At 33.7% G+C, this 24668-nt stretch overlaps 2 protein-coding genes across 2 annotated transcripts; one reads left to right on the top strand and one right to left on the bottom strand.

Annotated features, from left to right (window-relative positions):
• Positions 1-1071: 1071 nt before the first annotated feature.
• Positions 1072-3965, bottom strand: LOC143911810 (pancreatic triacylglycerol lipase-like). The gene is made up of 5 exons (XM_077430864.1): positions 3775-3965; positions 3563-3669; positions 2376-2649; positions 2069-2305; positions 1072-1994 (listed from the first exon to the last, which is right to left on the bottom strand). Exons 1-5 carry the CDS (start codon positions 3896-3898, stop codon positions 1699-1701), a joined length of 1038 nt encoding a protein of 345 aa, XP_077286990.1. The 5' UTR covers positions 3899-3965; the 3' UTR covers positions 1072-1698.
• Positions 3966-13631: 9666 nt separating this feature from the next.
• Positions 13632-19431, top strand: LOC143911843 (pancreatic triacylglycerol lipase-like). The gene is made up of 5 exons (XM_077430905.1): positions 13632-13840; positions 13946-14052; positions 17851-18124; positions 18195-18431; positions 18506-19431. The coding sequence occupies exons 1-5, from the start codon at positions 13717-13719 to the stop codon at positions 18799-18801; spliced, it is 1038 nt and encodes a 345-aa protein (XP_077287031.1). The 5' UTR covers positions 13632-13716; the 3' UTR covers positions 18802-19431.
• The last annotated feature ends 5237 nt before the right edge of the window (positions 19432-24668 follow it).

Here is a 24668-nt window from a genome sequence, read left to right as displayed (position 1 = left end):
TTTCCGAGGGTCACTTCGCGCCTTGAGCGTGGTTGGCTGTCGCCTAGTTTTTGGACCAGTCAATTTTTAACAGGTCATGGCCACTTTAACGGCAAGCTCGCATCTATGGGCTTGATATCTGAATCCTTTTGTCCGTGTTCTTTTCCGGAGCAGGGTGCAGATCATATTCTGTGGTCCTTTCCTGGGATGGAGGCTGAGAGGAAGGTTCTGCTGGACAGCCTCAGGGGTTCTCTCATTGGCCCCCTACATCATGGGGATCTAATAATGAGTAAAGTATCGTTTAGAGCTTTCGAAAAGTTCGCGGAATTCTTTGGGAAGCTGTGTTCCCCTGGATGCTACTACTCCACTTAATTGAAAAAGCATTTACATATGTGTTGATTTATTATTATTATTTTTTATATTATATTCTGTGAATGTGTGTGTGTGTGAGTGTGCGTTTGCTTTTTAGGTGAGTGTATGTATTTGTGGTTTATGTGTGTGTGTATGTGTGTGTGTGTTTGTGTGTCTGTATATATGTGTGTATGTGTGTGTGTGTGTGTGCTTGCGTGCTTATGCACGCATAATCATGCGTACATGTATCCATGAAAATGCGGATTCGGTGTAGGTGTTAAAAAGAGTAGGTGATAGGATGCATCCTTGCCTGACGCCCCGTTCTATAGGAATCTCATCAGTGAATTGATCATCGACACGTACTACTGCAATCTGACATCTCTGTCATCCAGGCCAATATTTTTTAATGTTTCCATCAGGTGAGCGTGTTGGACAGGGTCAAAGGCCTTTTCAAATTCTATAAAGCAGATGTACACAGGTTTACGGACTTCTCTGCATCTTTGGAGTAGTGTTTTAATACAGAAAAGGGCCTCTCGGGTACCCATGCCTTGTCTGAACCCAAACTGCTCTCTGCTAATCTCTGCCTCTTCACACCGTAAGTAAATTCTGCCCTGTATTATCCTTAGTAGGATCTTCAATGTGTGACTCATTAGGCTAATTATTCTGAAGTCGCTACACGTCCTCGCGTTACTCTTTTTTGGCAATTATATATAATATAATTATATTAAAACTTCCATTTTTCATTATGATCACTTTATTTAAAATTATATAACAAATATTATTAAAAATGGGTACAATTTCAGAAAAACTTGTAGCAAAACTGTATACATGTGATTCGTAGAAAAAGCAAATGGATTCATTTGATATGGCTTAAACAGTTTTGTTACTTTGAATTAACCAGAAAATGACATACTGAAAATTAAATGGAATTTTTTTTTTTTTACTTCAATTAAATGCAATTTAACGTAAATCTCACTGTATTTTATTTTTTTTAAAAAATCAATCAAACTTAATTTCTTGTTCATTTCCACTATGAATTAATAATTTATTAAAACTGCTTCCAAATGGTTAGGACTCAAATCGTTAATTGTAATGTAAATTGTAGCAGCTCGCTACACGTAAGCGGTTAAATTGATAATATTACTAAATTTAAGTAACACTATTCGCATCCTATCTTAATTGGTTTTTTATGCCTACTGTGTGTAACACGATCCATTTTTGTTCAAATATGTAATGTACAGTTAGTTTCGTAAACAAACATTTTTCATTTCTGGTTCAGTCCATTAGTCATTGTATTTAAATGTTATATTATGATAAAAATTCATAATAAAAACTACTTTTTATTACTAATTTTTCCATGATAAAAAATTACACAATTCCTGCATCCCCTAATGCATAATTAGTGAAAAAATTAGTTTTCAAATAGTAGTCGCCGTGTGGCACACTATTTGCCAACCAATAACCCATTGATACTTGGGTGTTTGAAGTACATCTTCTAGTTATAAATGATACGTAATCAGTGCACATTACTGATTTAAATCCATATTTACTAATATTCGCACTCTCGGTATAGTAGATGATAGATTGCACATGATTGCAAAGGTTAATAAAAAAACAACCCGGCATGCTAATCTTTCCACCGTTGGGGAAAAAGTCCACGTGACCTAGAAAATGAGTCACAGTTAGAAATTTTTCATAAAAGAATACATATGTTTAGTGATACTTTACAAGCACTTACCCCACGAACCCAAAACTGCAAACCCGCCCATGTCTGTATGTATGACATCAACAAAATTAGCATCGGCTTTTGTCAAAGTTTGATCCGGGGTTTCATTCTGATAACACGGTCCTGATGGATCGAGCCCCGTGATTTGATCAATTTTAATTCCGGTTAGTTTAAAAAATTCTTTTCCTGTGAAAGCGGCTACTTGTGCGCCTATACTAAGACCAATCAAGTGGAAATTTCGGACACCAACTGAAATATATTTATATTTTTAATGGATTTGATAATAAGAAACTTTCTTTTTTCTGAGAATTGCACTCACTTGTATACATTTTGGCTAACACTTTTCCTAAAGCTTCTCCAGCATATTGAGCATTCGTCGTAGCCATCAAATAATCATCTCTCGTATAAATACTATGTTCATACTGCAATACGTTCGCATTCCCAGCAGCCTTAATTGCATTTACCAAACCCATCATATATGATCCTGTAGAATCTCCAATATAGCCGTGGAATATTATAACTGTTTTTAAAATTGATTTGTAATCAGAGGATGAAGTATAATCCGATGCGGCAGTATTCAATGGATACACGTACTAAAATTAATTAAAATTACGGTTACAGAATTTGGATGACCATCATTAAAAACTAGGATGCACTTATTATATAGGACATTTTAACAAGTTTTACTTTATTTATTGTAATTGCGTTTTCTCACATATCCATTGTGGATTTTTAAATGTGAAATTTATAATAAATATCATACTAAAACATGATAATACCATTTTTTTTCGATTTTTCTTCCACCATAGTTTTCGACCCCTTAAACATGTGTGCTCTTCACAAAAAAATTCAAGTCTAAGTCTTGTATAAATTTGATGAAAATAAATAAAAAATCACTAAATTTAACAAACCGGAAGTGGGATTTTTTTCTCTTAGAAAGGTCAAAAATGTTGTGCCCACTATTCTATCCACACCCCTGAACGTATCAAGCTGAAAATCTATATTTGTTGTCTTTATGTACTAACTTAGAGCTGATAAGGTTTTAGTCAGAATTCGTAAACAGGAAGTTGTATTTTTTTTACAATATTTCATTATTTTATTTTGACCTTTTTGAAATTATTTCAATCTTTTTTATATTTATTGTGTACTGATAGAGTTTAAGTAATAAAAAAAAAATTGAACAAAATCTGACAACCGGAAGTAGAACTTTTGTCTTGTGCAAGTTTTCATACATTTGCGTTCAATTTGTATCGAAAAGGGTGTCATTGCTATTAGTATTTCATAATGCTGCCGGTATGTGTGCACGGTTCAATATCGAATTTTTTTGTGACCTTCTATATGTATCAAATACATAGATAAAGTTATGGGTTGGTCACATCCAATTTTTTTTACAAATAATGAGGTGCTGTGACAAAATTGGTGATACAATAATAAATGCTCAAAGGTATTTAAAGCTATCATGTTTTTAAATTTCATATTATGAATAAAATCAATAAGTATATTTACCGTGTTTGTGTTAACATAAAATTTTAGGGAAGTTTTAGGTAGCTTTTCAATAGCTTGGGCTGATTGGTCTTCATAAGCATTGCCCAAAAATTTCTTAATTTTTGTACCTAAAGAATATGACGATATAAAATTAACATTGATTCACAGTGAATTATATGATAGTTATTAAATACTAATTAAGGTAACATAATTAAAATAGTAAGAATACTTACAATCACCGAACGGCTTTGGAATATTACTTGAAAGTCCAGGTGTATTAAAATTGATCGACCTAATTTTTGATGGATATAATACTAACAATAAGACAATAAAGCAAAGGTATTTGAAGTACACCATTTCAAAATTATTGAAAAGCAATACACGTTTTCCACACGTTTGCCAGCTATGTAATATTTGAGAATATAAAAACGAAGTGTTCCTTGCATTCATTATATATGTAGGTATGTACATATATGGCCTTTAAGCCGAAAGATAAAAAAGCTTGTAAAAACCAAAAGATTATTATTAGTTTAAGATGAGAATATAATTGAGCATTAAGGATAATATTATTTGTCGTGTTTTTGTCTAATATTCGACATATTTTACACAGTGGGACAAAAGTGATAAAACTGCCATTAGCCATTATATATATATATATATATATATATATATATATATATATATATATATATATATATATATATATATATATATATATATATATATATATATATATATATATATATATATATATATATATATATATATATATATATATATATATATATATATATATATATATATATATATAATGGCTAATGGCAGTTTTATCACTTTTGTCCCACTGTGTAAAATATGTCGAATATTAGACAAAAACACGACAAATCGGGCTATTCACTAGTATATATATATATATATATATACTAGTGAATAGCCCGATGAAATATCATCGCATGGGTATAAAATTATTATATACCCGTATAAAACTAAAAAAAAAATCCGGAACCGGAACCGTTATTTTCGTAGACTCTCATAGATAGTTTTCAATTCTTTATTTGTAATAATTTTCAATTCTTAAAGTTAACGTTAACAAAATATAATATTTTCCGATTATACACAAACGGTCATTGACCTCGTAACGTTGAATATTATTATTACACATAACAAATTACGTGCATATACATATGATGTGTATTTACAACACGTATTCTGGGCGAGGATATGGCGTGCGACGCGAGCTCGTGAGCGCCAATGCGTTTGGATCGGAGGGTCCGAGGTTCGATTCCCGGCGCCCGCGGTGAATGAAATCAATTTTTTTCTCGAATATCGTCAAAATATAAATAATTTAAATTTAAATTATAATTATAATTTAATTGAAAATAACTCTCGCCGAACATAATGAACGAATCGATAAAAATCGATTAATTCATTTTTCGACGAGACGACTTTGTCGCGACTCGAACCGATCACCCCAAATAGATTTGAAATGATTTGATTATGAGAATTAGATAGTTTGGTATTTTTTTAATAAGGAGCTTATGAATGAGTCCATCGTGCCAAACCGTGTGGAAAACATTTTCTATATCAAGACATACCATTCCAGTACTTCTCTTCATATTAAAGTTTTTGTCACGTGTTCAGTTAGTCTTGTTAGTAATTGGGTCGTAGAATGTCCGGTGCGAGATCCAAATTATTCATTTATAATTTTTTTATTTACGTTATTAGGAGCTTTTGTGATGATTTTAATGGACCAGTTGACTTTATTATGCGTTGGTATGTGATTGTAATTTTGTGTGTGATGTGTGATGTTTTTGGAAAGATTTTAATAAGAGTTCCGCTTTTTCGCAATTACGCGTCACTGTGATTCCTCCATCATCTAATGGAGGAATCGTTTTTTTTGTCCTGCGAATCACTTTATTTAATTTCCATAGAGAGCCATCAACTGCGCTAAACCTTTCTAATTTTTTATACCAAGCTTCATTTTTGATTTGTTTGATTCTAATTTCAATTCGATATGTGAGGTTATTAATTAATGTTTTCAATGCTGGATTTTTTGATATTTGCCAAATTTTACGGAGTTTATTTTTACTTCTTATTAGATTTGCAACAAAGTCGATTATCTCTAGTTTGTGTTCAATGTATTGTGTCTTAGGTATGTGAAGGTGTTTGGATTGAGTTATTGATTCCGTCAGGTGTATTATGGAACTGTCGATGTCTGTTTTGTTTGTGAGTGTGGTAGATGTTATAATGGTGTGCTCATTTATGTATGACTTGAACTCTCGTCAGTTAGCTCTCCCGTAATCCCAAATGTGCTTGATGATTTCCTCGGGTTTTCCGTCGATTGAGAAGATTATCGGAAGGTGATCAGACGACAGGGCTTGAAGAGCATTTGGCGTCGATATTTTTGGGCAATCTTGACGAGGACAAGATCTAGTGTGGGTGGTTGTGAGCAATTTGTGGGGATGGTGTGTGTATGTATCCGGATGAAGTAAGATTGTATCTGTTAGTTGAATTTATTTAAAAAGAAATGTGCCTTGTTGGTCAGTGTTTACGCAACCCCATAACGGATGTTTGGCATTGAAGTAACCAGCTACCACTACCGAACTACCAATGTTAAATATTAACTAGCAGCGTGGTCTAGTGGTGAATGTTGAATTATTTCGTACTTAATGCTACGAGTTCGATTCCCCGCTAAGTCTCGTTGTTGGCCAGACCTTGATTTGTCTAGGTCGATCGTTTCTTATCAGAATTTGCCACTTCTGATTTTCATTGAAACGATTCCTGTAAAATTGGCGTAATCTTGCGTGCTTATGCGCCGGGGTCCTGTAATCGTGGAATCGTGAATAAAGAACAATGCTGAGATAGATTCTTCGAAAACTTAATGAACTATGAAATATTTCCTTCTTCCAAAGTTATTTTATACGTCTGTTTTAGCAACAGCAACGAATTCTTACTTACGATACAATTTTCTTTACTTTTATACCTGAAGACGCAAAAACTACAAATTATGGAAAACTCAATTTGCCGAATTTTTAAAATTTTGACCTGGTCTTCGTCCATTACTAAATATCAAGTGCTGTACCTATTTTTGTTATTCAAAGAAATATAAGCCTGTTCCCGAAGAAAGTTTGGATATACACATTTATTTTGATAGAATTTTGAAATTCATAATTGTTTGAGGAAAAAAACATTAATTAGAGAAAACCTTAAAAAGCTGGTTTTAGGTTTTTTGAAAAAATGGCCAAAAAGCCGGCTTTGCGGTTTGGGTTTAACTTAAAAACATCTTAATTTTCTGAAACCGGTGAAAGCCGGTCAGCCAGCTTTTTATTTGTAAAAAAACCGAAAATTGGATTTTTCTTTTAGGCGGTTTTTTGGAACCCGTAGAGCCAAACATAGATTATCTCATAGAATCCATGTTTCTCATAGAATCAGGTTCACACATCTCATTGAAAAAAAAATGTCTTTGTATTTTAAAACAATTTAACGAAAATTAAAATTTCAAACAAGCTTGGCAGCCCAAGTTCGGCTCTTTTTACTAACCTCTTATACGTTTCACATGGTTTTCGTTTATTGTGAATAACATTCGTTTGTGAGTAATATTGGTAATGTCTCCACGAGCACTATTTTCCAGTTGGTTTCTTTATTCACAATGTTAATATTAGTTGCATTCGTGATGCTCTAAGTCCACGTTCTACTAAATAGGACGACGGAAAAGCAATCAACAGCTTCTGTACAATGTTTTTGTAACCAGAATTTGTGATATTCTTGTTCAAACACTGGTATTAGTTGCTCATTTGTGGATAATTTAATAAATTGCTCCTGTATTAGTATATGTGATGATATAAAAGCGGCCCAAACCTCTTAGTAATATATTTAATTACATTAGTTTAAGCCGGGATCATAATTTTGATTAAAACCCCAATTATTGAAATCATTTTGATTTAAATTTTAATCCCCCTCATTTGTATATTTTTTGTTGAAATATTGTTTAAATTGCCTTTTTATTTTAATAAATTAATTTTATTTAATTTATTATTTACTTATTTAATTATTTTATTTTATAATTATTAATTATATTTTAGTACATTATTTTTTATATACATTTATTTTTTTTACTATACTTTTTTATATATCTTAATATTATATAAAAAACCAAAAGTTTTTTTTGTTTTTTAAAATTTTTTTTTATTACGGTTTTTTTATTTTATACTTTTTAGTGTTACGGAATTTTATTTTTATTTTTATTTTGATTGAATTTCATTTTATTATTTATACATTGTCATAATTTCATATTCAAAATATGGAAGAGGCTTGTTTGTAAATAAACTAAAAACTAAAAATAATTTAAAAACTAGTAAAAAAAATAGTTTTTTTTAGCGAGCACCATAGGCATAACATTGAATACCTGCAAAATCGGAATTGAAAATATCACTATTACCTTGATGCCATGAGGTTCGTACTAATCTTGCCACATTATTTAATGGCAAGTAAGAGTTCACAAGGGTAGGCTGAGACGGCTCAACAACAGGTTTTCTGGGCAAAAACTATATTTAAATATTCTGGAGACGCAGAAGTGAATCTGTATGAACTAACGTGATGTGGATAATACTATTTTGTACTTACCTCGCAAGTCTTGTCACAACATGTGTAGATAGCATTATCGAACCGTGTAATCAGTTTATCTCTTAACGAAGACCGTGTCGTCGCCGAGCTCGAAAATTCCTCAGGGGCCATTGGTGAAACCACAGTAGTAAATCTGTCAAGGTAATACTCACGATTTTGACGAGACTTTAATAGCATCCTTCGTTGTTTACTCGCTAGATCCTCAGTCGCTAGTTTTTGTAAACCCTTAAGTTTCGCGTTAGCTGTCAAACCGTATATGTAGTTCGTAAGAATCTATGTAATATACGTCCAACATCTTCTTACTTTCGCTTTACAGCAATATGAGTGACCTAAATATATAAGAGAGATAATGATAACCTATAGAGCAAATTTTATAAAATACAGAGTGAATTATAGGCGTTTAAACAATTAAAATCTGATATGGACAGATCACGGCGAACAGTTTAGAAGACAGTACAACGCTTTGAATAGACGTCACGCAAGTCGTTGGGCCCGAACTTTTAAACGCGTTGTATACGATACAATGGCAGACGATACATTTACGTATATTGATGACCAAAAAGAGCAATATGACAAAGTATGAAAACGATCGGATAAGAGATAAAAAGTCCTCTGAATTGTAATAGTAAGTGAAAAGTAAAGGAGGTTTGTAAAAATACGTAATTATAATAATTTTATTTAGCGAGGTTTTGAACTAGGTTGTTTCAGTTCCGGATCCCGATTACTGTTTCAATTCCGGATCCCAATTTATTTTTCAGTTCCAGATACCGATCCCTGTTTCAGTTCCGATTCCCGATTTCCATTTTAGTTCCGCTTCCGATTAATTATTACTATGTATGGGTATTGTAACTTTATTTTTAATCATGTATCAATTTGTTTCCGAAACCACCCGTTGAAATTTCAACGGGCATAAAACTAGTATATCATAGATATCAATAAACACATTATAAATTGGCAATTAAAAGTGCGCGATTCAAATATCTGTGAACGGAAAAGCAAGATTAAATACACACATACCTGTAAAAATTAACTTCTACATACATACATACATAGAATAAAACAAACTACTAGATTCTTTCTAAACAGTTGTCTCACTTTTGTCCCTAAAAGCAGGACCCGATGAAAAGTTGTTAAGCCTAGAGAAAGTTAATTAAGCATGAATAAAAAAAAATGTATTTTGTCTGCATTTTAGCTACATCAGAATCCGCCCTCTATTCCGCAGTGCACCAGCGGCAAGCTGCACACGCTAGGAAATATTCTCCTTCGACATTTTAACTATGTACGTATATGATCACAATTTATAGCGAAAAGTCATATAAAGAAAGATATAGAAGGTGTGGGTGTATTTACATTAACTTGTTAATATTTAAATATAATAGAACGCAATCCGAAAACCGGAACGAAAATCGGAACGAAATAAATAACGGTTCAGGTCCCTGGTCTCTTGGACCCCTGGGGGTCCGTAGGAATCACTTTGGGAACCACTGATTTAGAAATACAATTAACTCAGAATTGCAGTGCAGGCTCAAAAATGTTTTGAAAAGTGGACCTTCATTGTTTTTGGGGGAAAAATGGCAAGTGGGAAACAAACAATTTTTTAATAAAAATCTCATCGAAGGTGTCTGCCACAATAAAAGATCGAAGTCTGCAATATATCACATTCGATTAGGGAAAATTATTTGTTGAAGCAATTTTACTTGTAAGCAAAATTTCAATTCAATAAAAAATTTAGATTCACAGACTGACACAAAAGAATTTCGATGACAATTTTTAAAAACATGTAGTTTTAGAAAATAATACATATGTTTTAGTACGTATGTAAGGATGCGTAAGTACGTATGTAAGGATATAAAGGTGGCCTAAGCCTCTTAGTAATATATTTAATTACATTCGTTTAAGCCGGGATTATAATTTTGATTGAAATCCCAATCATTGAAATCTTTTTGATTGAAGTCCTAATCATAAAATCCCACTCATTTTATATATTTATAGATTATACTGTCGTACATTTGTTATTGAAATATTGTTTAAATTGCCTTTTTATTTTTTATAATTATTTAATAATTATTTTTTATATTTTAGTACATTAAGTTATTTTTATATACATTTATTAACTAACCGCCATCGAACTAACAATTAACAACACCTACCGCTTACAATCCTCCCCAAAAAAGATTATTGGAATCCAATCTTAACAAAATTTATTTATTTATTTATTTTTATTTTACATACATATTTTCACATACATATTGTTATGTCCTGACGGACCGGAGATACAAAAAAATGATATGTGATTCACAAGCAGATCAATGTTTGATCTACGAGCAAACCAGATAAACACTTTAATGTTTCCGTTTAATAAAAGTCACTTTGTATTTTAATTAGTTTAGAATTTATTATATTCTTTATAAAGTTACAGCATTAGCCTAAGAGAATTTATAGGCACCTTTTTACTAAAAGGTCCAGATCACTTCGATGATTTATGTTTGAGTAGAAGTTAAAGTTTATAAGCGCTAGTTTTAACAAAGGGTTTTACAAGGTTTTCACTAGGCTTTTCACAAGAGTTCACAAGGGTTTCACAAGAGTTTCGCAAGGGTTTTCACAAGGGTTTTCACTGAGTTGAGTAGAGAAGTAAAGCACTGTTATACGTGGTGTTGTTCAAGATAATCTGCCTTATCGAGGTTTGGGTATCCCCTTTTATACTAAAGAGATGACGTTATTGCTTGTGTTATCTTATCGAATATGGTTTCCGTTTTCATTGCTTTGATACGGATTCGTAATTTAATTCGTCTGATGCGACCGTATGTGGTCATCTTTGGTGGGAAGCAGATAAGGCTTCCATTATAAATATCGATGCTATGAGGTCATAACAATATATACAAATATACCAGGAAGGCTTAACAGGTAAACCCCAAATGTGCCTTCCTGGTCTAAAATATTATTACATAGATACATGTAAATCTAAATATCTGACATCTATGGTCAGTATACATATATTACAAACATCGTATCAATACGAGAAATAACGATGAATAACTTTCATGTAACAATACGAATTTTAAATTCGATAAACAACCACAGAGACATCTATGGTTAGCAATATGGCGAAACCTAAGATATAACAATAACTAAAGGTTCGCAACAGAAAATTGGGAAGGAAACGCCAATTTTACAGGAATCGTTTCAATGAAAATCAGAAGTGGCAAATTCTGATAAGAAACGATCGACCTAGACAAATCAAGGTCTGGCCAACAACGAGACTTAGCGGGGAATCGAACTCGTAACATTAAGTACGAAATAATTCAACATTCACCACTAGACCACGCTGCTAGTTAATATTTAACATTGGTAGTTCGGTAGTGGTAGCTGGTTACTTCAATGCCAAACATCCGTTATGGGGTTGCGTAAACACTGACCAACAAGGCACATTTCTTTTTAAATAAATTCAACTAACAGATACAATCTTACTTCATCCGGATACATACACACACTATCCCCACAAATTGCTCACAACCACCCATCCATCTTGTCCTCGTCAAGATTGCCCAAAAATATCGACGCCAAATGCTCTTCAAGCCCTGTCGTCTGATCACCTTCCGATAATCTTCTCAATCGACGGAAAACCCGAGGAAATCATCAAGCACATTTGGGATTACGGGAGAGCTAACTGACGAGAGTTCAAGTCGTACATAAATGAGCACACCATTATAACATCTACCACACTCACAAACAAAACAGACATCGACAGTTCCATAATACACCTAACGGAATCAATAACTCAATCCAAACACCTTCACATACCTAAGACACAATACATTGAACACAAACTAGAGATAATCGACTTTGTTGCAAATCTAATAAGAAGTAAAAATAAACTCCGTAAAATTTGGCAAATATCAAAAAATCCAGCATTGAAAACATTAATTAATAACCTCACATATCGAATTAAAATTAGAATCAAACAAATCAAAAATGAAGCTTGGTATAAAAAATTAGAAAGGTTTAGCGCAGTTGATGGCTCTTTATGGAAATTAAATAAAGTGATTCGCAGGACAAAAAAAACGATTCCTCCATTAGATGATGGAGGAATCACAGTGACGCGTAATTGCGAAAGAGCGGAACTCTTATTAAAATCTTTCCAAAAACATCACACATCACACACAAAATTACAATCACATACCAACGCATAATAAAGTCAACTGGTCCATTAAAATCATCACAAAAGCTCCTAATAACGTAAATAAAAAAATTATAAATGAATAATTTGGATCTCGCACCGGACATTCTACGACCCAATTACTAACAAGACTAACTGAACACGTGACAAAAACTTTAATATGAAGAGAAGTACTGGAATGGTATGTCTTGATATAGAAAATGTTTTCCACACGGTTTGGCACGATGGACTCATTCATAAGCTCCTTATTAAAAAAATACCAAACTATCTAATTCTCATAATCAAATCATTTCAAATCTATTTGGGGTGATCGGTTCGAGTCGCGACAAAGTCGTCTCGTCGAAAAATGAATTAATCGATTTTTATCGATTCGTTCATTATGTTCGGCGAGAGTTATTTTCAATTAAATTATAATTATAATTTAAATTTAAATTATTTATATTTTGACGATATTCGAGAAAAAAATTGATTTCATTCACCGCGGGCGCCGGGAATCGAACCTCGGACCCTCCGATCCAAACGCATTGGCACTCACGAGCTCGCGTCGCACGCCATATCCTCGCCCAGAATACGTGTTGTAAATACACATCATATGTATATGCACGTAATTTGTTATGTGTAATAATAATATTCAACGTTACGAGGTCAATGACCGTTTGTGTATAATCGGAAAATATTATATTTTGTAAACGTTAACTTTAAGAATTGAAAATTATTACAAATAAAGAATTGAAAACTATCTATGAGAGTCTACGAAAATAACGGTTCCGGTTCCGGATTTTTTTTTTAGTTTTATACGGGTATATAATAATTTTATACCCATGCGATGATATTTCATCGGGCTATTCACTAGTATATATATATATATACTAGTGAATAGCCCGATTTGTCGTGTTTTTGTCTAATATTCGACATATTTTACACAGTGGGACAAAAGTGATAAAACTGCCATTAGCCATTATATATATATATATATATATATATATATATATATATATATATATATATATATATATATATATATATATATATATATATATATATATATATATATATATATATATATATATATATATATATATATATATAATGGCTAATGGCAGTTTTATCACTTTTGTCCCACTGTGTAAAATATGTCGAATATTAGACAAAAACACGACAAATAATATTATCCTTAATGCTCAATTATATTCTCATCTAAAACTAATAATAATCTTTTGGTTTTTACAAGCTTTTTTATCTTTCGGTTTAAAGGCCATATATGTACATACCTACATATATAATGAATGCAAGGAACACTTCGTTTTTATATTCTCAAATATTACATAGGTGGCAAACGTGTGGAAAACGTGTATTGCTTTTCAATAATTTTGAAATGGTGTACTTCAAATACCTTTGCTTTATTGTCTTATTGTTAGTATTATATCCATCAAAAATTAGGTCGATCAATTTTAATACACCTGGACTTTCAAGTAATATTCCAAAGCCGTTCGGTGATTGTAAGTATTCTTACTATTTTAATTATGTTACCTTAATTAGTATTTAATAACTATCATATAATTCACTGTGTATCAATGTTAATTTTATATCGTCATATTCTTTAGGTACAAAAATTAAGAAATTTTTGGGCAATGCTTATGAAGACCAATCAGCCCAAGCTATTGAAAAGCTACCTAAAACTTCCCTAAAATTTTATGTTAACACAAACACGGTAAATGTACTTATTGATTTTATTCATAATATGAAATTTAAAAACATGATAGCTTTAAATACCTTTGAGCATTTATTATTGTATCACCAATTTTGTCACAGCACCTCATTATTTGTAAAAAAAATTGGATGTGACCAACCCATGACTTTATCTATGTATTTGATACATATAGAAGGTCACAAAAAAATTCGATATTGAACCGTGCACACATACCGGCAGCATTATGAAATACTAATAGCAATGACACCCTTTTCGATACAAATTGAACGCAAATGTATGGAAACTTGCACAAGACAAAAGTTCTACTTCCGGTTGTCAGATTTTGGTCAATTTTTTTTTTATTACTTAAACTCTATCAGTACACAATAAATATAAAAAAGATTGAAATAATTTCAAAAAGGTCAAAATAAAATAATGAAATATTGTAAAAAAATACAACTTCCTGCTTACGAATTCTGACTAAAACCTTAAAATAAATCAACTGAACCTACCATCGGTGGCATGATGCAGTTGCTATGTGACTTTCAAACTGAAATAAAACACCAACTCAACTGGCTCATAACCAGAGTGGAAAAAATTGAAAATCAGTGCAAATCACCAAGTAAACATAATAAAAATGACAGATAATTCCCTACGCATATTAACATGGAATGCAAACGGACTCAATCAGAGAGTCCATGAACTTGAAGTGTTTCTAAAGACAAACAACATCGATCTAGCACTAATATCAGAAACACACTTTTCACAAAGAAGTTACATAAAGATAAACGGATACTCGGCTTATTGGACAACACATCCTAGTGAACGAGCTCGCGGTGGTACTGCTATTTTAATCAAAAAAAATATCCAGCACTTCGAACAAAAAGATATCAGAGAACCATTCATGCAAGCTACTATCATCACAATTAAATATGGCAATGCTGACTTAAATATTGCTGCAGCATATTGTCCTCCAAAGCATACCATCACAAAATACCAATTTATAAACATCTTTAATTCCCTTGGGCCAAGATTTATTATTGGAGGAGACTACAACGTTAAACATACAGCTTGGGGATCACGACTTATAACTCCTGGTAAAGGAAACAACCTTCTATACGCGATTCAGAGCTCCTCGTGCGAGTATCATTCCTCACAAAAACCAACCTTCTGGCCGACCGACAGTAAAAAGGTACCAGATTTAATTGACTTTTTTATATCCAAAGGAATAGCCCCAAACCACATTGAGGTCGAAGGAATAGAGGACCTTACTTCTGATCACACACCAGTGCTAATGACACTGAGCACACTGGTAATTAAAAGAATAAGGAGACAGAACCTGACAAATAAACGCACTAACTGGGATATGTTCAGGAAAAAACTAGACCAATCAATAAATTTAATAGTGAAACTTAAAACTATAGAAGATCTCGAACTACACACTCAAAATTTTATTGACTATGTACGAGAGGCTGCGAAAGAAGCTACACCTGTACCAAAAGAAAAACCAGACCAAATCATTAATTACCCCATGGAAATTAGACAATTGATTAAAGAAAGACGTAGAACAAGACGAATATGGCATAGAACCAGAAATATTGCAGACAAAAGAGAATTTAACCACATAAGTAACAAAGTTAACCGACTTATTAAAGAGCATAAACAAAATTGTTTTGAAAAATATTTGGAAGGTTTGGGCCCTGCAGCTGATAAAAATCACTCACTATGGAAAGCAACTAGGAAATTCAAACGACCAATTCTACAAATACCACCTCTGAAAAATGCGCAAGGAGAGTGGATAAGAAGCAACAAAGAAAAAGCTGAGCTGTTTGCACAACACTTAGAGACAGTATTCCAACCACACAATATTCAATCTGATGCTGATTATACACCAATGTATCAACCACAGCAACTAATCAAAACTGTCACCCCTATGGAAGTAGCTAAAGAAATAGATGACAACATAAATCCTAAAAAGGCACCTGGAATTGACGAAATCTCACCGGGACTATTCAAGGAACTTTCGAAAAAGGCTATTATAATGCTAACATACTTATACAATGCATGTTTCCGGCTCAAGCATGTGCCAGAGTGCTTCAAAACTGCTCAAATCATAATGTTGAAGAAACCAGAAAAGTCACCCGAACAAGTAACATCATACAGACCAATATCCTTGTTGCCTGCGATCTCTAAGCTATTCGAAAAACTATTATTAAAAAGACTCAAGCCCTTAATCGATGTTCCCGACTTCCAATTTGGATTTAGGTCGAAACATTCTACCATCGATCAAGTGCACCGTGTTATTTCAAAAATAGAGCAATCGCTAGAGGAAAAAAAGTATTGTCCGGCTGTATTTCTTGATGTCTCACAGGCCTTCGACAGGGTATGGCACGAAGGACTTATCCACAAAATCAGCAAGTCATTACCTGGAAATTATGTCAAATTACTGGAATCATACTTATCCGGACGCAAATTCAGAGTTGCTCATGAGGAGGCATTCTCTAACTTTTTCACGGCCTCTGCAGGAGTACCACAGGGAAGCGTAATAGGGCCTATACTGTACCTGATATACACTGCTGATATCCCGACAAGCGAAGAGACATTCATTGGAACATTTGCAGATGACACAGTCATTATGTCATCGAGCGAGTCACAGGAGGAAGCATTTGAACGCCTGCAGCGTGCACTGGACAAGATCAGCAAATGGACCAAGGACTGGAAAATGAAACTCAACGAGCTAAAATCAATGCAGGTCACATTTGCACTGCGACGAAATAGTGTCAGCACTCAGACTTTCATAAACGGAATCCAAGTTCCACAAGCTTTGTCAGCTAAATATTTAGGACTGCATCTTGACTCAAGGCTTACGTGGAGGCATCACATTAAAAAAAAAATAGAACAGATTCGAATTAAACAAAGAGAAATGCATTGGCTAATAGGAAGACACTCCAAATTAGACCTACAATGCAAAAAACTGATATACCAGGCAATCGTGAAGCCAATATGGACATATGGCATACAACTGTGGGGATGCAGTAAGCCATCCAATATCGAAAAAATGCAAAGATGTCAAAACCAGTTTTTGAGGATTATCACCGATGCATATCGCTTCGTCACAAATGAAGAGATCCACAAGGACCTTAAAATCAAAAAAGTAAAAGAAGTCATCCGAGAATGCGCCGGGAGGCACGAGTTGAGACTGCACCGTCACCCTAACATAGAAGCGCTGCAGCTATTGGACACAACTCACCAGCAGAGGCGTTTAAAGCGAAAAAAGCCTCACGAATTGGTGTTCTGAATGTGAGAGATTCAGAAGCCCAATTCACAATTTTGGGGACGGAGTGATGATTCCGTAGTGCCCGTACATGATCTGAAGAGCAACGATATCGCTGGTGATGATTTATCGGGAATCGATAAGATGGCACCAAAAAAAAAAAAAAAAAAAAAAAAAAAAAAAAAAAAAATTTTGACCTTTCTAAGAGAAAAAAATCCCAGTTCCGGTTTGTTAAATTTAGTGATTTTTTTTTTAATTTTCATCAAATTTATACAAGACATAGACTTGAATTTTTTTGTGAAGAGCACACATGTTTAAGGGGTCGAAAACTATGGTGGAAGAAAAATCGAAAAAAAATGGTATTATCATGTTTTAGTATGATATTTATTATAAATTTCACATTTAAAAATCCACAATGGATATGTGAGAAAACGCAATTACAATAAATAAAGTAAAACTTGTTAAAATGTCCTATATAATAAGTGCATCCTAGTTTTTAATGATGGTCATCCAAATTCTGTAACCGTAATTTTAATTAATTTTAGTACGTGTATCCATTGAATACTGCCGCATCGGATTATACTTCATCCTCTGATTACAAATCAATTTTAAAAACAGTTATAATATTCCACGGCTATATTGGAGATTCTACAGGATCATATATGATGGGTTTGGTAAATGCAATTAAGGCTGCTGGGAATGCGAACGTATTGCAGTATGAACATAGTATTTATACGAGAGATGATTATTTGATGGCTACGACGAATGCTCAATATGCTGGAGAAGCTTTAGGAAAAGTGTTAGCCAAAATGTATACAAGTGAGTGCAATTCTCAGAAAAAAGAAAGTTTCTTATTATCAAATCCATTAAAAATATAAATATATTTCAGTTGGTGTCCGAAATTTCCACTTGATTGGTCTTAGTATAGGCGCACAAGTAGCCGCTTTCACAGGAAAAGAATTTTTTAAACTAACCGGAATTAAAATTGATCAAATCACGGGGCTCGATCCATCAGGACCGTGTTATCAGAATGAAACCCCGGATCAAACATTGACAAAAGCTGATGCTAATTTTGTTGATGTCATACATACAGACATGGGCGGGTTTGCAGTTTTGGGTTCGTGGGGTAAGTGCTTGTAAAGTATCACTAAACATATGTATTCTTTTATGAAAATTTTCTTACTGTGGCTCATATTCTAGGTCACGTGGACTTTTTCCCCAACGGTGGAAAGATTAGCATGCCGGGTTGTTTTTTTATTAACCTTTGCAATCATGTGCAATCTATCATCTACTATACCGAGAGTGCGAATATTAGTAAATATGGATTTAAATCAGTAATGTGCACTGATTACGTATCATTTATAACTAGAAGATGTACTTCAAACACCCAAGTATCAATGGGTTATTGGTTGGCAAATAGTGTGCCACACGGCGACTACTATTTGAAAACTAATTTTTTCACTAATTATGCATTAGGGGATGCAGGAATTGTGTAATTTTTTATCATGGAAAAATTAGTAATAAATAGTAGTTTTTATTATGAATTTTTATCATAATATAACATTTAAATACAATGACTAATGGAATGAACCAGAAATGAAAAATGTTTGTTTACGAAACTAACTGTACATTACATATTTGAACAAAAATGGATCGTGTTACACACAGTAGGCATAAAAAACCAATTAAGATAGGATGCGAATTGTGTTACTTAAATTTAGTAATATTATCAATTTAACCGCTTAAGTGTAGCGAGCTGCTACAATTTACATTACAATTAACGATTTGAGTCCTAACCATTTGGAAGCAGTTTTAATAAATTATTAATTCATAGTGCAAATGAACAAGAAATTAAGTTTGATTGATTTTTTGAAAAAAATAAAATACAGTGAGATTTACGTTAAATTGCATTTAATTGAAGTAAAAAAAAAAAAAAATTCCATTTAATTTTCAGTATGTCATTTTCTGGTTAATTCAAAGTAACAAAACTATTTAAGCCATATCAAATGAATGCATTTGCTTTTTCTACGAATCACATGTTTACAGTTTTGCTACAAGTTTTTCTGAAATTGTACCCATTTTTAATAATATTTGTTATATAATTTTAAATAAAGTGATCATAATGAAAAATGGAAGTTTTAATATAATTTTGTGTATGTTTGTTGGTTTTATTCAAACTATTAAATTAAAAAATACATCGCGATTCATAAAGCAAAGTTTTGCTCAAGGAACTTTGGGTGATTGTATGTATTAATTTGTATATTTTTACACTTTTAATTATATACATATATATATATATATATATATATATATATATATATATATATATATATATATATACATATATATATGTGAGACGTGGACTCTGAAAGCCAAGATGATCAGCCGCATTGAAGCCTTTGAGATGTGGGTCTATAGGCGTATGCTGAAGATTCCGTGGACCAAAAAGATATCAAACGAAGCTGTTCTCGGCATGATGGGGAGAGGCAGGTAACTTGTTTCTGTCATCAAGCGGAGAAAGATGGAGTACCTCGGACACATGATACGGGGTCCAAAATACGAATTTCTCCGTTTGATAACCCTGGGGAAAATATAAGGAAAAAAATGGATTGGCAGGAAAAAGTTATCTTGGCCTCGAAACATGCGCATGTGGACCAATATGAGCGCCGAAGATCTGTTCCGAGCCGCTGAAGACCGATGCGGTGGTCGCCAACGCAAATAATCGACGAGGTGGTCGCCAACATCCGGATGCGGACAAAGCATCAAGAAGAAGAAGAAGAAGAAATTTTTTTAAAAATATTATTTTTACAAAAATTATATGGAAAAAACATAAAGCAATATTATATAACGAATAATGGTGGGATGAGCAATGACAGTCATAGTCCATTTGTTTGCCACCCGTTTCAACGCCGACTTGCCGTTTCCACGAAATGGTATGAACGGCCTGTATTTTGTCGCAGATATTGTGCTCAACCGCAATGATATTTGAAGTATATTTTAGCTGATTCGAACTCAGAATCGATCACTGATCACGTTTTCGTGATCTAGAAAAAATGTATGTGTGTCTGTATGTTTATTGTGTGTCAGTGTATTTTGGGGATTTTTGAACACTGTTCGTCCTATCGAACTGAAACTTAGTATTAGTTACTGAAAATTTTATCGATACACCGTAATTTTTTTTCAAATTGTTAAGTTGACCGGAAATGGTACCTCCCCTTATAGCCGTTCTCTTTATTTTTAAGTTTTTGATTTAAATTAACTCCCAAACCACTCATCAAATCGGAGTGAAGTAGAATTTTAGTCTGTGTAAGTTTTCCTTCATTTGTGTTCAATTTGTATTGAAAATGCTCATAGCCGGGATGTGTGAACGTGTATGTACATACATATGTTCGATTATCGAATTTTGTTTTTTATACTTCTTATATTCCTCAAATACATAGATAAAGTAGTAGGTTGGTCACATCCAAATTTTTTACATAAAGTAAATGTTATTGGATTTTTTTTATATTCGGTGGATTATTTCAACTATTTGTTAAAAAGAAATCAATGAATCAAAGCGATGTTTTTTACTTTATTTTATTACATTTTCGGATGTGTTTTATTTAATCTTCGAAATTTATGGATGCGAACCGAAAATTTAAAGAATGTAGCCAAACTCTCAAAATTAGTTCGCCAATATGCGAGTATCGAAACATCGGGAGAGTTTGCAAAATGCAATTGAACGTTTCTGAAATATGAAAACATGCAATTGAACTTTTTTTTCTTATACATACATTTGAAATCCCGGTGCTAGCACCGGGATTCCGGGATCGGAAATTCCCAGCACCGCAAACCCGGTGCTGAAGTAACCTTCCGGGATTGGATGTATTAATATATATGTATATATATGTAGGAATGATTTTTAAACGAGCCGAGTCGTATGTGTGGTTGGTCAAACTTCTAGGGATAAAGTATGTGTGTGGTATGCAGGGGAGAGACCGGATGCGTGTTGTTATGGTCACTTGTTGGAGAACAAGCCCGACGACATGTTATAATAAATAGTTCTGACTGCGAATCTGCGCGTTTCACTTGGAATCCTTCACATCCGGATCTTATATTTGGGTGCTCGTTCGGGATTCCCGAATACATTCTAGTGACAGCCAGGAGCGGTCAGACGACGACGCGGAATTGTGACAGTTGAGGTTAAGGACGCGCGATGACAGCTAGAACGCGTACGAGCATAAAGACGAAGCCGATGACGTGGGTGACGTCACGACAGCGAACACGCCACACCACGATGATGATATCCAAGACGAGGAAGACGACAACGCCATTGGCAGCGTCAGTTGTACGTCGGCTAACTGTCGTGGAGAAGCAAAGGTTCGCGGACTTAGACGAAGATGATGACAACGAGGATGAAGAGGAAGAGGAAGACGAAGTGCCATATTTCGATAGAGACGAATTCGAGACTTACGCGCCACGGTTTAAGGGGATCGGCGGTGTGCCAATCAGCCAGTGGATTGAGCACATGGAAGAATTTGCGAAGTTCTTCCACTGGACGCCCCTGCAGCAAATGGTCTACGGGAGAGTTTATTGCGTAGGAACAGCGAGAATGTTCCTGGATTCAGAAGGGATAATTAGATCATGGACTATCTTGAAGCAGAAGCTGATAGAAGAGTTCAAGTGGGATGATGAAGAGCTCGTGTTTGGAGAACGAGAAATGCTTGCTCAAGCAGAGCCCATTGACTCCGATTCAAGTGTAGACACGGATGAAAAAGATTTGACTAAATCACAAGAATAAATATGAGAACCAGTCAGTATTCCAACATAAGAGGACGGTGTGGACACGGGTGAAAAAAAATATGACTAATTTACAAGAAGAAATAAGAAAAGAAGTCAGTATCCCGGGTGCCGCACTGTTGGGTAGCCCCATCAAAGAATCCGTTCTTATGTGCATTGACGGCAACAAAGTGAAATTTGTTAATAAACCGTGTGTTTTGATGGAGGTTAACTTAGAACGGAGTCTGCCGAGGAGAAAAAAAGAGCAAGAGATGAGGGATCGTAAGGAAGTGTGGCAACAGGCATGTAAAAGACAATTTAAATGTCACAAAAGACCTTTGCTGCAACGGGCTTCACGAGAGATGTCTGCTCAAGCAGAACTCATTGTTTCCAATAATGAAGAGGACGATGCGAACATGGCTGATGCAGGTGTGAACCTGGCTGATGGAAGTATGGACGGTGATGGTTTGCAAAGAAGAAGACTTTGGGACTACGGAGACATACCGTCTTCAAATACAGATGAACCACCCGATGATCAATTTAGAAAAGGATCTAAGGATTATAGTCATTTGAAGAATTCTGAAGATGAGAATAAAGAAAAGGAGAAACATAAAGACAAAGAAAAATATATGGCTAAATCACAAGAAGGAATAAGGGACCCAGTCAAAATTTCAACACCAAAGAACACTGTATTCACTTTCAAGCTCGGTCGTAGTCGGATTGATGTCACTTCAATGGAAAAGAAAATAGGACCGTGGATTGAGAAAAGACTTATTGGGTGTATCAGTGAGCCAGAACCAATATGTGTTGACTTCATTTATGGTAAATTACTAGCAGGAAATCTGTGGGGCGACGGCGGGTTCGTCGGACGGTCACGGAGAATCGTCGCCGGCATTGGATAGTATTTAAGTTGTACCGATGGAAGTGAAGTGTGCGTTAGTGAATTAGAGAATAAGTGAAATACCTGGAGGGGTTTTAGTTAAGCCTTAATTGTTTTATCGCTTATTCTAGTATTTTCATGTTTTGGAAAGTGCTTTGTATATTGAATAATGTTTTAATTTGGTTACATGCTTAGAAGAATATAAGATAATTGTGTTGAAATGTAATTCTAGTAATGTTTTAAAATGTGATTGTTTCCGATGTAAAGATTTAACTTGTCATTGTAAAGGTGTTGATTTTAATGTTTTGTATTGCTTGTAATAATTTTAAATTGTAATTGTGATACCTTTCTGTTTTGTATTGCTTGAAATAATTTTAAATTGTAATTGTGATGATTTATGTGTAACTTTATTGAAGATTGAATTGTGTTGAAATGTAAAAATTGATTTGTAGTGAAATGTGTAACGATTAATTTGTTATAATTTTAATTGTTATGTAAATTGTAAAATGATTGATGTATACGTGTATTGAAATGTAGTTGTGATGATGATTGTAATTGTGATGTAAATTGTAATTGTGACAATTGAAAGCATGTTTAGAAGAATATAAGATGATTTTATGGAATGGAAGATTAAACATTGTTGAGGATGATACAGGAAATTTTTAAAAATAATGTAAGATGATACATTGTATAGAGTGGAAGATGAAATGTAAAATAATATGAGATGAAATGCTGTAAAAATATAAAAGACGAAGAATGTCATCCGAGGGCGAATGACAGTCAGGAATGACCGAATGTAGGAATGATTTTTAAACGAGCCGAGCCGTATGTGTGGTTGGTCAAACTGCTAGGGATAAAGTATGTGTGTGGTATGCATGGGAGAGACCAGATGCGTGTTGTTATGGTCACTTGTTGGAGAACAGGCCGGACGATATGTTATAATAAATAGTTCTGACTTAATCTGCATTTCACTTGGAATCCTTCACATCCGGATCCTATATATATATATATAAAAAAAATAATAATAAAAAAGTAACAAAAGGAAAATAATACATCAGAAGAAAAAAAAAAATAAAGTGTAAAAATCAAATAAAATCCATTCATCCCCATTCTTTGTTTACATTGAACAAAATTAAAATAGTACATAAAAATGTACAAAGGAGAAAGAAAAAGTAAACCAAATAAAACAAAATATGAATAAAAAATAAAATCACAGCGAGGCCCAAATGGAAGAGAGTAGATTAAGATTCCACTCATACATCACATTCAAATTAAGAAAGTAATGATGAGTGCAGGTTACCAGATAAATATGTTAAAATAATATCCGATAATCTACGCTCACCGAGATGGAAAATATCGCATTCAAGGACGGCAGCAACGATTTCATTGAGAAGTCGAATAGCTCTTGGTATAGGAGCCATTCGAAAAAGAACTGTGCGAGCAGCAGGTACAACCATTAAATTATGATATCTACCACGCACATAATTATTAGGTACATAAAGTCCCAATTGTTCCAGCAACAACGGGCATGGCGTATTACCACGCAGTAGCTGGAGAACGAAACGAATTAACGAGAAGTTTCTCCGAAGTTCAAGGGAATTATACCCAAGCATTCCCAAAAGGAAAGGAGTAGGATAGAGATATGGTTAATACCCAAATTCTTTCTTATATAGAAAACGAAGAAATGCTTACGATAATAAGATAATACGATAATAAGAGAGTAGT

The sequence above is a fragment of the Arctopsyche grandis genome, chromosome 5 (genome assembly GCF_051622035.1).
Source record: "Arctopsyche grandis isolate Sample6627 chromosome 5, ASM5162203v2, whole genome shotgun sequence".
NCBI lineage: Eukaryota > Metazoa > Arthropoda > Insecta > Trichoptera > Hydropsychidae > Arctopsyche > Arctopsyche grandis.
Note: the sequence above shows the minus strand (reverse complement) of the source record. Positions and strands in the feature narration are given on the sequence as shown.